At 33.0% G+C, this 12,964-nt stretch overlaps 4 protein-coding genes across 4 annotated transcripts; all 4 read right to left on the reverse strand.

Moving 5' to 3' along the window:
- Positions 1–530: 530 nt before the first annotated feature.
- Positions 531–2,853, reverse strand: LOC149094757 (uncharacterized). Its single transcript, XM_089266170.1, has 3 exons — positions 1,903–2,853; positions 1,620–1,813; positions 531–1,355 (listed from the first exon to the last, which is right to left on the reverse strand). The coding sequence occupies exons 1-3, from the start codon at positions 2,851–2,853 to the stop codon at positions 1,136–1,138; spliced, it is 1,365 nt and encodes a 454-aa protein (XP_089122296.1). The 3' UTR covers positions 531–1,135.
- Positions 2,852–5,352, reverse strand: LOC149094758 (uncharacterized). Its single transcript, XM_025160198.2, has 3 exons — positions 4,185–5,352; positions 3,906–4,099; positions 2,852–3,615 (listed from the first exon to the last, which is right to left on the reverse strand). The coding sequence occupies exons 1-3, from the start codon at positions 5,133–5,135 to the stop codon at positions 3,375–3,377; spliced, it is 1,386 nt and encodes a 461-aa protein (XP_025015966.2). The 5' UTR covers positions 5,136–5,352; the 3' UTR covers positions 2,852–3,374.
- Positions 5,353–7,146: 1,794 nt separating this feature from the next.
- LOC107372147 (uncharacterized) lies at positions 7,147–9,289 on the reverse strand. The gene is made up of 3 exons (XM_015940312.3): positions 8,221–9,289; positions 7,924–8,117; positions 7,147–7,618 (listed from the first exon to the last, which is right to left on the reverse strand). The coding sequence occupies exons 1-3, from the start codon at positions 9,163–9,165 to the stop codon at positions 7,378–7,380; spliced, it is 1,380 nt and encodes a 459-aa protein (XP_015795798.2). The 5' UTR covers positions 9,166–9,289; the 3' UTR covers positions 7,147–7,377.
- A 1,615-nt stretch (positions 9,290–10,904) lies between these two features.
- Positions 10,905–12,759, reverse strand: LOC107370588 (uncharacterized). Its single transcript, XM_015938561.3, has 3 exons — positions 11,666–12,759; positions 11,362–11,555; positions 10,905–11,225 (listed from the first exon to the last, which is right to left on the reverse strand). The coding sequence occupies exons 1-3, from the start codon at positions 12,620–12,622 to the stop codon at positions 11,006–11,008; spliced, it is 1,371 nt and encodes a 456-aa protein (XP_015794047.2). The 5' UTR covers positions 12,623–12,759; the 3' UTR covers positions 10,905–11,005.
- Positions 12,760–12,964: the final 205 nt, after the last annotated feature.

Genomic DNA, 12,964 nt, shown 5'->3' on the forward strand with positions numbered 1-12,964 from the left:
ATTCTAATAGAACCTAAAGTCTAGATGAAAACATCTGTTCATCTGCAATTGTTGACTTCCTAATTGTAACTGTTATTTAAATGAAATTTATTTTGTATTTTGAATTTGATTTTAGGCTTAATGAATTTCCATCAGCAAATATCTTGTATTATTTCATACTTATCCATCTTTAACTGAAGTGTTTCATGGTTTTATCATGAGTTGAATGCAATAAATTGAAAGTTTGATATTCTCGATGAATAACAATTCAAGCCTTATGCTGTGAGTTTAGGACATTAATCATTGAACTGATCAACTGATCAAGCAAAAAGTGAAACCTCAAACCAAACCAGACTTACCTATTAACATGTTGAATGTTAAAACAAATTAAAAATATGATAATTTATTTGCCATTAAACTAAACCAATCATCGCGTTAAAGTCACACCAGTAAGACTGAAAGACTATAAACAAACTGCGAGTTAATAATGAAAAACAATCAAGACGTACACGTACGCTCCACTCACACACCACACACAACAGCAATACCAATTTGGTAGTTTCGATTGGTGAACTTGATTGTCTTTCCATTTGTTTATTGTTTCATTTTTCCATTATAATTACATCAACTAACCCAACACACGGCAGTTAATTATGTTTATTATAATTCAACAATTGTCTGAATCTCGTTCTAACTCCTTTCAATAAATCGTAAGTTTACCCACGCACAATTTTTAGTTGATTAATGACAATGATTGAAACAGTTTTTTGAAAAAAAACTCTCTTCCCAAACTCACGGCGATAATCAACTTTACAGCAGTGAGAGAAGGTTAATCAACCAGGAATTGAGACAAGAGTCTCTCCTACCAACACTAACAATCCAGGTTGGGTTTTGGTAATTTACCAGAGGGTCTCCTTTTGTTTTTACTAACCAGACCTTCCTCATCTATTGTGTTAACTGTTGCCTCTTTTCTGGTTAATCTAATAATGATTGTATCACCAAGACCATTTGATGGAAAACAAAGAATCAAGAATGATTATTATCGCAACTGGTTGACTATTTGTTCAAAATTAACCTGACTGGACCTGAATCTGGGCTCAAATTCAGTCGTCAAGTTATTTGGCTGAATCCATTGTATTATGTTCACTTTTAGGGTCTACTTGTTGTTATTGATTTCATCGATGATCAAGTTTCGTAAAGATCTATAGTAACCAGGCAAGAACGCATTCATATTTTTAAATGTAATTTCACCCAATTCTCGAAATTTTTCAACGCCCACCATTAATCTGTAAAGATTATCTGAAGCATCACAAGGTGTCTCACAAACCGACTCCAAATAGCGCTTAAGCAGATAAATGTAAATGTATTGTTCCTGCCTGTGTAAACAAAAATATGGATAAGATAAATTAAAGACTTTGTAGAGGGCGTTTTTCTGGTTATTTGGGTTGATAACTCTTAAGAATGCTCTGAACAATTGCATCGAGTTGATAGACATGACATTATCTTCTAACTTTCAAATGTTCAAAAGGCTATTTTATATCTTACAGTTAAATATCAGTGATTCTCGAGTTATTAATCCAAACAATAGCAAAAATAAAAAGGGTTGCTATAATTGTATGGAAAATAGTTGACATGCTAACCTAACTGAATCGGGAAAGTTAAGTCCAAGTTCATCAGGATTGAAAATAACAATGAGACTAATCAAAGCTTCAACTACTTCATCCTTTCTCCATCTATGAGGTAAAGCTTCAATGGCAAGTAAAGTTGCATCATGTAATAACCGATCCCAAATGAATAAGTCGCGTCTTCCAAATCTTACACCATATTCTGGGTACTTGAATACAACAAAAGAAACAATAATTAGTGTTAAAATAACAATCAGAAACAGTGATCAAAAATGCAGATGCACTAAATAATACTCACCATCCATTCATCAGTTGTTTCATTGAATTTAAAAACGGAGTTCATGCAAAGGAGATCATAAAAAGAGCTGGAGAAGAGCATAATTTTATCGTTATCGCATAGTTTCTTAAAATTTCTGAGCTTTCTGCAAATGGAAACAAATTTTACTGGCGAAGGATTCGTTTTGAATTGCTTTGCAAAATCAGGCAATTCAATTGGTCCATCATCTTGAAAAGCATTTACCAATTCTAAGAAGAAAGGTTCTAATTGATCTAAAGGTGCCTGTGTATGGTAACAATCTTTCAGTAAGCTCGAGACTGAGTAACCAACGGATAATATTTTCTTGGCTACTTTTGGGTTCCAAGTTTCTGGTTTATTGTTGTCAGTATTCAATGTTATTGCAAACTTGTATCCAAGTCTGGTCAGTAGCAAAGTGTTGGATTTCAGTTTAACGTAGTCGTTGTAGGTGAACTGTTGTGTTGGCTGTAAAGCTTGATAGTCGTCATAACATTGGTAATTTAGAGTTTCTGAGTTTTCATAATCATTAATATCCAAGGATGCAAGACTTAAGTTGTTATGATTGACGATACTAAACACAATATGATGAATAGTATCAGAGTAAATACTTTCTGATGTCGCGTCGTATAAGTTGACGTAGTTAAGTTGTGATCGCTTTGACCCGAATCGACGGCTAATTTTAAGATGAAATCTATCGATATTCACTATTATAGTCTTTAATGAATTAATGGATTGATCTTTGTCAGTGTTGTCATTGGTTTTATGCTGATCTGAGTACAAGAAAGTTTTGAGTGTTTCTTCACTTGGAGACAATACTTGCAAAAGCCTTTTATTAATATCTGACACTTTCGATTGAGACAACGAAATCATCGCGTTATTGTTTTGTTCATCGGTTGTCTTCATTAGTGGACTTGTGGATGGTTGATGGAAATTCAAAAATTCACTTAAATCCATTGTAAAACGATTTTAATAACAACACAATAAAACCAAATATAATAACGTAACAAAAAAACAGAATAACATGAATAAACTGAAAATTTATTCTGATTACAAGGTAAAACCTATCAGAGTAACAATTTTTTGTAAGACAATTATTCTTCCAGATATGACAAACACCAAAGATAATAATGATCTTTGATTACCACTGTAACATGTGCAGATGATTATTTGATATCATCTTATCTTTTCTGAACATTTTATTGAATCTAGGCGAGAGTTTCTCTTAATAACACAAAGGTCAAGATGAGTTTCATTAGTATACCTTTGAATATTTTTGTTTTTTTTAATCAGACCTTCCTCATCTTTTGTGTTAACTTTTGCTTCTTTCTGGTTAATCTTATGACAACTGCTTCATCAAAACCATTTGATTGAAGACAAAGAATCAAGATTAATGATTGATGGTTAATTATCAACGTATAATTAACTTGACTGGACCTGAATCTCGACACGGAACCATCCAGAGGATCACAATCGCACTAAAACATGAATGATGCTTCACCCTTTTGTGAATTAATTTCATCAATGATCAAGTTTCTTAAAGATCTATGATAACCAGGTACGACTAAATTCATATGTTCACATGTAATTTCACCCAATTCCCGAAATTTTTCCACACCAACCATTAGTCTGTAAAGATTATCTGAAGCATCACAAGGTGTCTCACAAATCGACTCCAAATAGCGCTTAAGTAGATAAATGTAAACGTATTGTTCATGCCTTAAATATATTATTGTGAAAACAAAATATTGATAAGAAAAATTAAAAGACTCTGTAGAGGGCGCTTTTTTCTGGTTATTTGGGTTCATAACTTGAAGATCACGATTGTTAAGACTGAAAATTAACAGGAAAGCGTTTCAGCTATTTAAAAACTGATACCATTTACGAAATCTACTCTTCTGTCTCGACATCTAATCGACTGTGAAGTGCGAAATGAGTCTTCAGTTTAACATCAATAATTTTCGAGGTATGAACCCAAACATATACCAAATAATAGTCGTCATACTAACCTAACTGAATCCGGAAAGTTAAGTCCAACTGCATCGGGATCGAAAATGATAATCAGACTAGTTAAAACTGCAACTACTTCATCCGTTCTCCATCTATGAGGTAAAGCTTCAATAGCAAGTAAGGTTACATCATGTAATTGACGATCCCAAAGGAATAAGTCACGTCTTCCGAATCTTGATCTATATTCTGGGAACTTGAATAAAAAAGAAGCACTCATAATTAGTGGTATACTAACACTGAGAAACACCAAAAAAGCAAATGAACTGAATGATACTCACTATCCATTCATCAGTTGATTGGTCATACTTTATAACGGCATTCATAGAAGCAACACCATAAAATGAGCTGGACATGAGCACTATTTTATCATTATTACATAGTTTCTTTAAACTTCTGAGCTTCTTGCAAATGGAAACAAATTTTGCCGGTGAAGGATTCGATTTGAATCTAATAGCGAAATCAGGCATTTTAATTGGTTCATCATGTTGAAAAGCGTTTACTAATTCTAAAAGGAAAGATTCTATTTGGTGCAAATTTGCTTGTGCTGCGAAATAATCCCTCAACACACACAAGGGTGAATAATCAACGGACAGTATAGTCTGGGCTACATTTGGATTCCAAGTTTCTGGTTTATCGTTGTCAATATTTAATGTTAATGGGAACTTGTATCCAAGTCTGGTCATTAGTAAAGTGTTGGCTCTCAGTCTAACGTAGTCGTTGTAGGTAAAGTGTTGTGTTTGCTGTAAAGCTTGATAGTCGTCATAATATTGGTGATATACTGATCCTGAGTTTTGGCAGTCATCAATATCCATGGCTGAGAGACGTGGATTGTTGTGATTGACGATATCAAACACGACTTTATCAAGAAGATCAGAGTACATACGATCTGATGCCATGTCGTATGTGTAGGTGTAGATGCAATCAAGTTCTGATCGCTTTGCTCCAAACCGACGACTAATTTTAAGATGAAATCTATCCAAATTTACAGTTTTTGATGAATTGGTGGATTGATCACAGTCAACGTTATTGTCGTTTTCATGTTGATCTGAGTACAAGCAGGTTTTGATTGTATCTTCACTTGGTGACAATACTTGCAAAAGCCTTTTATTTACATTTGACACTTTTGATTGAGACAACGATATTATCGCATTGTTGCTTTGAGTATCGGTTTTCATCATTGGTGGACTTGTGGATGGTTGATGGAAGTTCAAAAATTCACTTAAATCCATTGTTAAACGATTTTAATTATAACACAATTAAACCAAATATAATAACGTCACAAAAAACAGAATAACATGATTAAATTGAAGATTTATTCTGGTTCCAAGGTAAAGCCAACTATCACTGTTACAGTTTTTTTGCAATACAATTATCCATTTAACTATTAATATAATAAACACCAAAGAGCAATTACTTTACTCTTTGATAAACACTGTATCATGTGCAAAACTATTCTATTAATATGATAAGATTTGAATTATCTTTTCTGCACATTCGTTCAATCGAGTTAAGAGTTTCTCCTTTCAACACTAGAGGTTTGATTATATCTTTATCTGTTTTTGCCTTTTTAACAACCAGAACTTTCTCATCTAATGTTTCAACTGTTATTATTTTGCAGTTATTCATATAGTGATTGTTTTACCAGAACTATCTGATTGGAAACAAAGAATAAAGGCTAATTATTTCCACTTAATAATTATTCGTTTTCAGTTGACTTGCTTGGACCCAATCTCGAAACGGAACCATCCAGAGGATCACACAAACGCTCTAAAAAATTAATGATGCTTTGGCCTTTTGTGAATAATAATTGGATCATTACGTTGTTTGATACACAAGAGCCTTTAAGTTGTAAAGTTGTTTGGTTGAATCCATTAAATTGACTACATTGCATACACACTTTTAGAGTCTGCTTGTTATTAATTGCATCAATAATCAGGTTTGCGTAAAGATCTATGATAACCTGAATGTACATTCTTACCCTTTGATTCTGGACCTCGAACCTGTATCGGAATGAGTTTTGCTACGATTAATGCAAAGCTTTCACTGGCATCGTTGGTTCGTAACTACCAGCTGTTCCCTAATGACAAGACTCCAAGTAAAATTGAACTCTTAATAGGATCAGTCATAAAGACAGCCAAGACGTTGACATTGGAAATCAAACCAAGATGTTGAATATTGCCGATTATACAAATGTTTTTCGTAAAATATATGTTTTCATAGCATAAAATGCAGTATTTAATGAATTAATGGATTGATCTTTGTCAGTGTTGTTCTGCAGTTCTGTATCCGGTGATCAGTATCTATCTGGTCTGAGTACAAGAACTTTGCGACAATATTTGCAAAAGCATTTTATTTACATTTGGCACTTTTGATTGAGACAACGATATTATCGAATTGTTGTTTTGTGAATCGTTTTTCTTCCTTGGTGGACTTGTGGATGGTTGATGGAAATTCAAAAATTCACTCAAATTCATTGTAAAATGATCTATCTATTACAATTACAATATATAAAGTCAAACTATGAAATTTTTGCGGGGGGATTGTGTCCAAACTAAACGGGTTCTAAAGAAAATTTTCACATAGGATGAAAGCCAGGATTAAATTACAATCGCAAAAAATAGTTTGAACTTTCTTGGAATTCAGGTTACTGAGAAATTAGCGTTCAAACAGGGTAGGGAAAAAAAAGCAGAATCCGTATCTTTTACTATTGACTTTGGGGGAAAAACTTTTTGGTTATTCAAGTTGATGGTTTATTGTTGGTTTAGAAGGATAAGTAAAACCGTCTTTCGAGTAAAGAGTTAAGTGAAAAATATAGTACCTTAACTGTACAGAAAGATTTCATTCTGTTCAGCTGTATAACCAGATTTTATTTTTTTTTTAGATTTTCTCATTGACGATGGTTTTTCATCAAAAATTTGAGTCTTTAAATATGGATTGAATTTATTGTATTTCAGTGAAAAAATTACGATCAGTCATGATCGGGGTTCCACTTGTTTTAATAACAACACAATTAAACCAAATATTATAATATAATAACGTCACACAAAAAATAGACATGGACATGAATTATTCTTCCAGATATGACAAACACCAAAATAAATTACAATGATCTTTGATTGCGCTGTAACATGTGCAGATGATTATTTGATACATTTTGTATAATCTTATCTTTTCTGAACTTTTCATTAAATCTAGGTGAGAGTTTCTCTTAATAACACGTCTTAATAAGGTCGGGATGGGTTTTCAAGAATATATCTTTCGATATTTTTGTTTTTATTAATCAGAACTTCTGCATCTTTTGTTTCAACTTTTGCTTATTTTCTGGTCAATCTAATAATGATTGTATCACCAAGACCTATTGATTGAAGCAAAAAATCAAGATTAATGATTGATGGTCAATTATTAACGTAAAATTAAATTGACTGGGCCTGAATCTCGACACGGAACCACCCAGAGGATCACAGAATCGCTCTAAAACATAAATGATGCTTCACCCTTTTGTGAATTGATTTCATCGACGATCAGGTTTCGTAAAGATCTATGGTAACCAGGCACGACTTCATTCATATGTTGACATAAGATTTCACCCAATTCCCTGAACTTTTCAACGCCCACCATTAATCTGTAAAGATTATCTGAAGCATCACAAGGTGTCTCACAAACCGACTCCAAATAGCGCTTAAGCAAATAAATGTAAACGTATTGTTCATGTCTGTGAAAACAAAATATTGATAAGAAAAATTGAAAGACTCTGTAGAGGATGCTTTTTTTGTGGTTATTTGGGTTCATAACTTGAGGATCAAGATTGTTAAAACTGAAAATTGGACAGGAAAGCGTTCCAGCTATTTAAAAGATGATAGCATTTGCGATTACGAGCTCTCTCGAAATCTACTCTTCTGTCTGAAGTGTACTCGACATCTAATCGACTGTAAAGTGCTAAATGACTCTTCAGTTTAACATCAATAATTCTCGAGGTATGAACCCAAACATGAATCAAAAAATGGTCGTCATGCTAACCTAACCGAATCAGGAAAGTCAAGTCCAACTGCATCAGGATCGAAAATGATAATCAGACTAGTTAAAGATTCAACTACTTCATCCATTCTCCATCTATCTGGTAAAGCTTCAATAGCGAGTAAAAATGCATCATGTAATGGACGATCCCACAGAAAAAAGTCACGTCTTCCAAATCTTGATCTATATTCTGGGATCTTGAATAAAAAATGAGAACCAACAATTAGTGGTATAAGAACTTACTAGCAGTGAGAAACATAAAAAAGCAAATGCACTGAACACAATGTGAATGATACTCACTATCCATTCATCAGTTGAATGGTTGTATTTTAAAACGATATTCATAGAAGCAACACCATAAAATGAGCTGGACATGAGCACCATTTTATCGTTATTACATAGTTTCTTTAGACTTCTAAGCTTCTTGCAAATGGAAACAAATTTCGCCGGTGAAGGATTCGATTTGAATCTAATAGCAAAATCAGGCATTTTAATTGGTTCATCATGTTGAAAAGCATTTACTAATTCTAAAAGGAAAGATTCTATTTGTTCCAAATGTGCTTGGGCTGCGAAGTAATCCCTTAAAACACGCAAGGGTGAATAATCAACGGATAAGATTGTCTGGGCTACATTTGGATTCCATGTTTCTGGTTTATCGTTGTCAATATTTAATGTTAATGGGAACTTGTATCCAAGTCTGGTCATTAGTAAAGTGTTGGCTCTCAGTCTAACGTAGTCGTTGTAGGTAAAGTGTTGTGTTGGTTGTAAAGCTTGACAGTCATCATAATATTGGTAATATAATGTTTCTAAGTTTTGACAGTCATCAATATCCATGGCTGAGAGACTTGGTTTTGTGTGATTGACAATATCAAACACGACTTTATCAAGAAGATCAGAGTACATACGATCTGATGCCATGTCGTATGTGTAGATAAAGTCAAGATCTGATTGCTTTACTCCGAATCGGCGACTAATTTTAAGATGGAATCTATTAGAATTCATAGTATTTGATGAATTGGTGGATCGATTACAGTTATCGTTATTGTTGTTTTCATGTTGATCTGAATACAAGCAAGTTTTGATTGTATCTTCACTTGGTACCAATACTTGCAAAAGCCTTTTATTTACATTTGACACTTTTGATTGAGACAACGATATTATCGAATTATTGCTTTGTGAATCGGTTATCTTTATTGGTGGACTTGTGGATGGTTGAAAGAAATTCAAAAATTCACTCAAATCCATTGTAAAACGATTTCAATAACAACACAATTAAACTAAATATATTCACGTCACAAAAAACAGAATAACATGATTGAACTGAAGATCTATGATCTGATGACTATTCTGATTCCAAGGTAAAGCCAACTATCACTGTTACAGTTTTTTGTAATACAATTATCCATTTAACTAGAATAAACACCAAAGAGCGATTACTTTACTAAACATTGTAACATGTGCACAACTATTCTATTATGATAAGATTTGAATTATCTTTTCTGCATTTGCTAAATCGAGTTAAGAGTTTTCATTATTATATCTTATCTCCTTTTGGTTTTTCATCAACCAGAACTTTCTCATCTAATGTGTCAACTGTTAATTATTTCTGGTTGTTCATATAATGATTGTCTTGCCAGGTCTATCTGATCGAAAACAAAGAATCGAGACTTATTATCGCTACTGGTTAATTATTTGATGATAATTGAATGGATTGAATCTCGAGACGGAACCATCCATCAATCGCTATAAAAATATGAATGATGCTTAGGCCTTTTTTAATAATAATTGCAACATTACATTGTATTACCACAAAAGAGCCGTTAAGTTGTAAAGTCTTTGGTTGAATCCATTGAATTGACTGCATTGCATGCACACTTTTAGAGTCTACTTGTTATTAATTGCACCAATAATCAGGTTTCGTAAAGATCTATGATAACCTGAATGTACATTCTTACCCTTTGATTCTGGACCTCGAACCTGAGTTTTGCTACGATTAATGCAAAGCTTTCACTGGCATCGTTAGTTCGTAACTACCATCTGATGCCATGTCGTATGTGTTGATGAAGTCCAGTTCTAATCGCTTTGATTGAAAACGATGACAATTCAAATTTACAGTATTTGATGAATCAGTGGATTGATCACAGTCATTTTTGTCCTTGACTTTGTTTTTATCCTGATCCGAGTACAAGCATGTTTTCAGTGTTTCTTCACTTGGAGACAATACTTGTAAGAGCTTTTTATTTATACTTGACACTTTTGATTGAGACGAATTGTTGTTTTGTAAATCTTTGGCTACCATTGATGGTCTTTTAAATGACTGATAGTAATTCAAGAATTCCTTCAAATCCATTGTGAAACAATTTGAATAAAAACAATCAAACACAAATATGATAACGTCACAAAAAACTAAAGATTTATTTTATTTTATTACAAGGTAAAGCCAACTATCACTTTTACAATTTTTTGTAAGATAATTTGTAATCCATTCAACTATGATAAACACTATAGCATGTACAAAATATTTTTGCGATAAGATTTTAATCTTTTCTGCGCATTTTATTGAATCGAGTTGAGGTGTTTTTCCATGAATGGGATGAGTTTTGCAGATATTTTTTGATATAAAGTTCAAAATTCATTGCAGCTCTAGACCGGATGCGAAAAGAAACTCATAAATGTCCATTGAAATTGCTCTCTCTTCAAAGAGTTTCTCGATAAAAACCAGAGGTTTCATTAATATATCTGCTTCTTTTCTGGTTGATAATGATTGTTTAACCAAGACCATTTGCCGAAAACAAAGAATCAAGATTAATTATAATAACAATGATAATAATTTGTTTATTGTTGAATGGTATTATTAAATTATTGAACCTGGGAGTCTTACGTTAGTAATGCAATATGAGTTCAGTGCAACAGTTTAATAAGACTACAATGTATACTACTGTAACTACTAACTGTTGACTACTAACTGACTGTAATTCAGTGACTTATGAAAAAAGTTGCAGATTATTTAATTCAGTCTTTTTAGAGTCTTTCAAGTCGACAAGTGTTTGGCTGCATCATTTATTAATACGTACACTTTTAGAGTCTACTTGTTATTATAAATTTCATTGATGACCAGGTTTTGTAAAGATCTGTGATAACCAGTCTCGAAACAATTCGTATTTTTGCATATAATTTCACCCATTTCCCGGAATTTTTCAACAGCCACCATTAATCTGTAAAGATTGTCTGAAGCGTCACAGGGCGATTCGCAAACTGACTCCAAATATCGCTTAAGCAGATGTATGTAAATATATTGTTCATGCCTGTGTGTACAAAACATTGATTAGAAAATTGCAAGACTTCGAGAGGGCGTTTTTTCTGGTTATTTGGGTTCATAACTTAGAAAAACGAATGTTAAAAAGCAGTATAAATTTTATTTAAAAAGACCATCGTACTTACCTGACCGAATCTGCGAATATGAGTCCAACTTGATCAGGGTTGAAAATAATTAATAGACTAAGCAAAGTTTCAACTACTTCATCCTTTCTCCATCGATCTGGAAATGATTCAATAACAGAAACAGACTTGTCATGTAATAAACGATTCCAAATGAAAAAGTCACGTCTTCCAAATCTTGACCCATATTCTGTGAGCTTTGATAAAGAATGAGGATGAATGAATAATCGTTCAAATGTATAGTACCAATTAGGAAAAGTCCATAAATCAAAGATAAAAATACAATAAATAATTTTGGAATACTTACTATCCATTCATCATTAGATTGATTGTATTTAAAAACGACATTCAGAGAAACGATCTCATAAAATGAACCAGATATCAGCACAATTTTATCGTTATTACATAGTTTTCTCAAACTTTTAAGCCTCATGCAAATGGAGACAAATTTAGCTGGTGAGGGATTCGTATGGACTTTGCGCGAAATGTCAGGCAAATTAATTGGTTCATCATCTTGAAAAGCATTTACCACGTCTGCTAAAAGGAATGTTTCTAATCGGTCCAGAGGCGCTTGTGCATGGTAACAATCCTTCACTAAACTCAATTGTGAATAATCGACGGATAATATTTTCTTGGCTACTTTTGGATTCCAAGGTTCTGGTTCAACGTTGTCAGTATTCAATGTTATTGTCAACTTGTATCCAAGTCTAGCGAGTAGTAAAGTGTTTGCTCTCAGTTTAACGTAATCATTGTAGGTAAAGTGTTGGTTGGGCTGTAAAGCTTGATGATCATCATAAGATTGGTAATAAAGTGTTTCTGAGTTTTGATAATCAATAAGATCCAAGGCTGAAAGGCTTAGATTGTTGTGATAAACGATGTCAATTACAAGTTGATCAAGGAAATCAGAGAAAATACTATCTGATGCCATGTCATATGAGTTGATGTAGTCAAGTTCTGGTAGCTTTGATCCAAATCGACTGCAAGTTTTAAGATGGAATCTGTCAACATTTAAATTTGTTGAATCGGTGGATTGATCATAGTCACTGTTATTATCACATCCATCATTGTTTTTATGTTGGTCGGAGTTTAAGCAAGTTTTTAGTGTTTCTTCACTTGGAGACAACACTTGCATAAGCATTTTATTGATACTTGGCCCTTTTGATTGAGACAACGAAATTATCGAATCGTTGTTTTCAAAATTTGTCACTCTCACTGATGAACTTGACGATGATTGATAGAAATACAGAAATTCACTCAAATCCATTTTGAATCAATTTGAATAATAACAGAATCAAACCAAATATAATGCCGTCAACAAAAAGCAAATAAAATGAATATCTTGAAGATTTTTATTGCAAGGTAAAATCAATTATCACTGCCACACTTTCATTGTAAGAAAATAAATCATCTATTTAATTACTATTAACACTGAAGATCAATTAAAATCGTTGATAAACGCTTTAGCATGAGCACAATTATTGTTTGATAAGGTTTGAAGAGTCTTTTCTGTACACTTTGTTGAGTTTCTCTTAAACTTTCTCTTTGACACAAAAAAGCCAGGATAAGTTTGCTGCAATATTGAGCGATTTTGCAGAATAGAGCACGG

Source organism: Tetranychus urticae, chromosome 1 (assembly GCF_039701765.1).
Source record: "Tetranychus urticae isolate SD_2017Ah chromosome 1, NJAU_TeUrti_SD_1.0, whole genome shotgun sequence".
In the NCBI taxonomy this organism is placed as follows: domain Eukaryota; kingdom Metazoa; phylum Arthropoda; class Arachnida; order Trombidiformes; family Tetranychidae; genus Tetranychus; species Tetranychus urticae.

What these genes read in the sequence shown, in the direction of transcription:
- LOC149094757 (XM_089266170.1), bottom strand. Translation starts at nt 2,853, where the DNA reads ATGGATTTAAGTGAATTTTTGAATTTCCATCAACCATCCACAAGTCCA. An exon ending in AAACAACTGATGAATGGATG is followed by an intron (nt 1,814 to 1,902) that starts GTGAGTATTATT and finishes GTTGTATTCAAG; the next exon opens with TACCCAGAATATGGTGTAAG. An exon ending in AACTTTCCCGATTCAGTTAG is followed by an intron (nt 1,356 to 1,619) that starts GTTAGCATGTCA and finishes TTGTTTACACAG; the next exon opens with GCAGGAACAATACATTTACA.
- LOC149094758 (XM_025160198.2), bottom strand. Translation starts at nt 5,135, where the DNA reads ATGGATTTAAGTGAATTTTTGAACTTCCATCAACCATCCACAAGTCCA. An exon ending in AATCAACTGATGAATGGATA is followed by an intron (nt 4,100 to 4,184) that starts GTGAGTATCATT and finishes TTTTTATTCAAG; the next exon opens with TTCCCAGAATATAGATCAAG. An exon ending in AACTTTCCGGATTCAGTTAG is followed by an intron (nt 3,616 to 3,905) that starts GTTAGTATGACG and finishes AATATATTTAAG; the next exon opens with GCATGAACAATACGTTTACA.
- LOC107372147 (XM_015940312.3), bottom strand. Translation starts at nt 9,165, where the DNA reads ATGGATTTGAGTGAATTTTTGAATTTCTTTCAACCATCCACAAGTCCA. An exon ending in ATTCAACTGATGAATGGATA is followed by an intron (nt 8,118 to 8,220) that starts GTGAGTATCATT and finishes TTTTTATTCAAG; the next exon opens with ATCCCAGAATATAGATCAAG. An exon ending in GACTTTCCTGATTCGGTTAG is followed by an intron (nt 7,619 to 7,923) that starts GTTAGCATGACG and finishes TTGTTTTCACAG; the next exon opens with ACATGAACAATACGTTTACA.
- LOC107370588 (XM_015938561.3), bottom strand. Translation starts at nt 12,622, where the DNA reads ATGGATTTGAGTGAATTTCTGTATTTCTATCAATCATCGTCAAGTTCA. An exon ending in AATCTAATGATGAATGGATA is followed by an intron (nt 11,556 to 11,665) that starts GTAAGTATTCCA and finishes TCTTTATCAAAG; the next exon opens with CTCACAGAATATGGGTCAAG. An exon ending in ATATTCGCAGATTCGGTCAG is followed by an intron (nt 11,226 to 11,361) that starts GTAAGTACGATG and finishes TTGTACACACAG; the next exon opens with GCATGAACAATATATTTACA.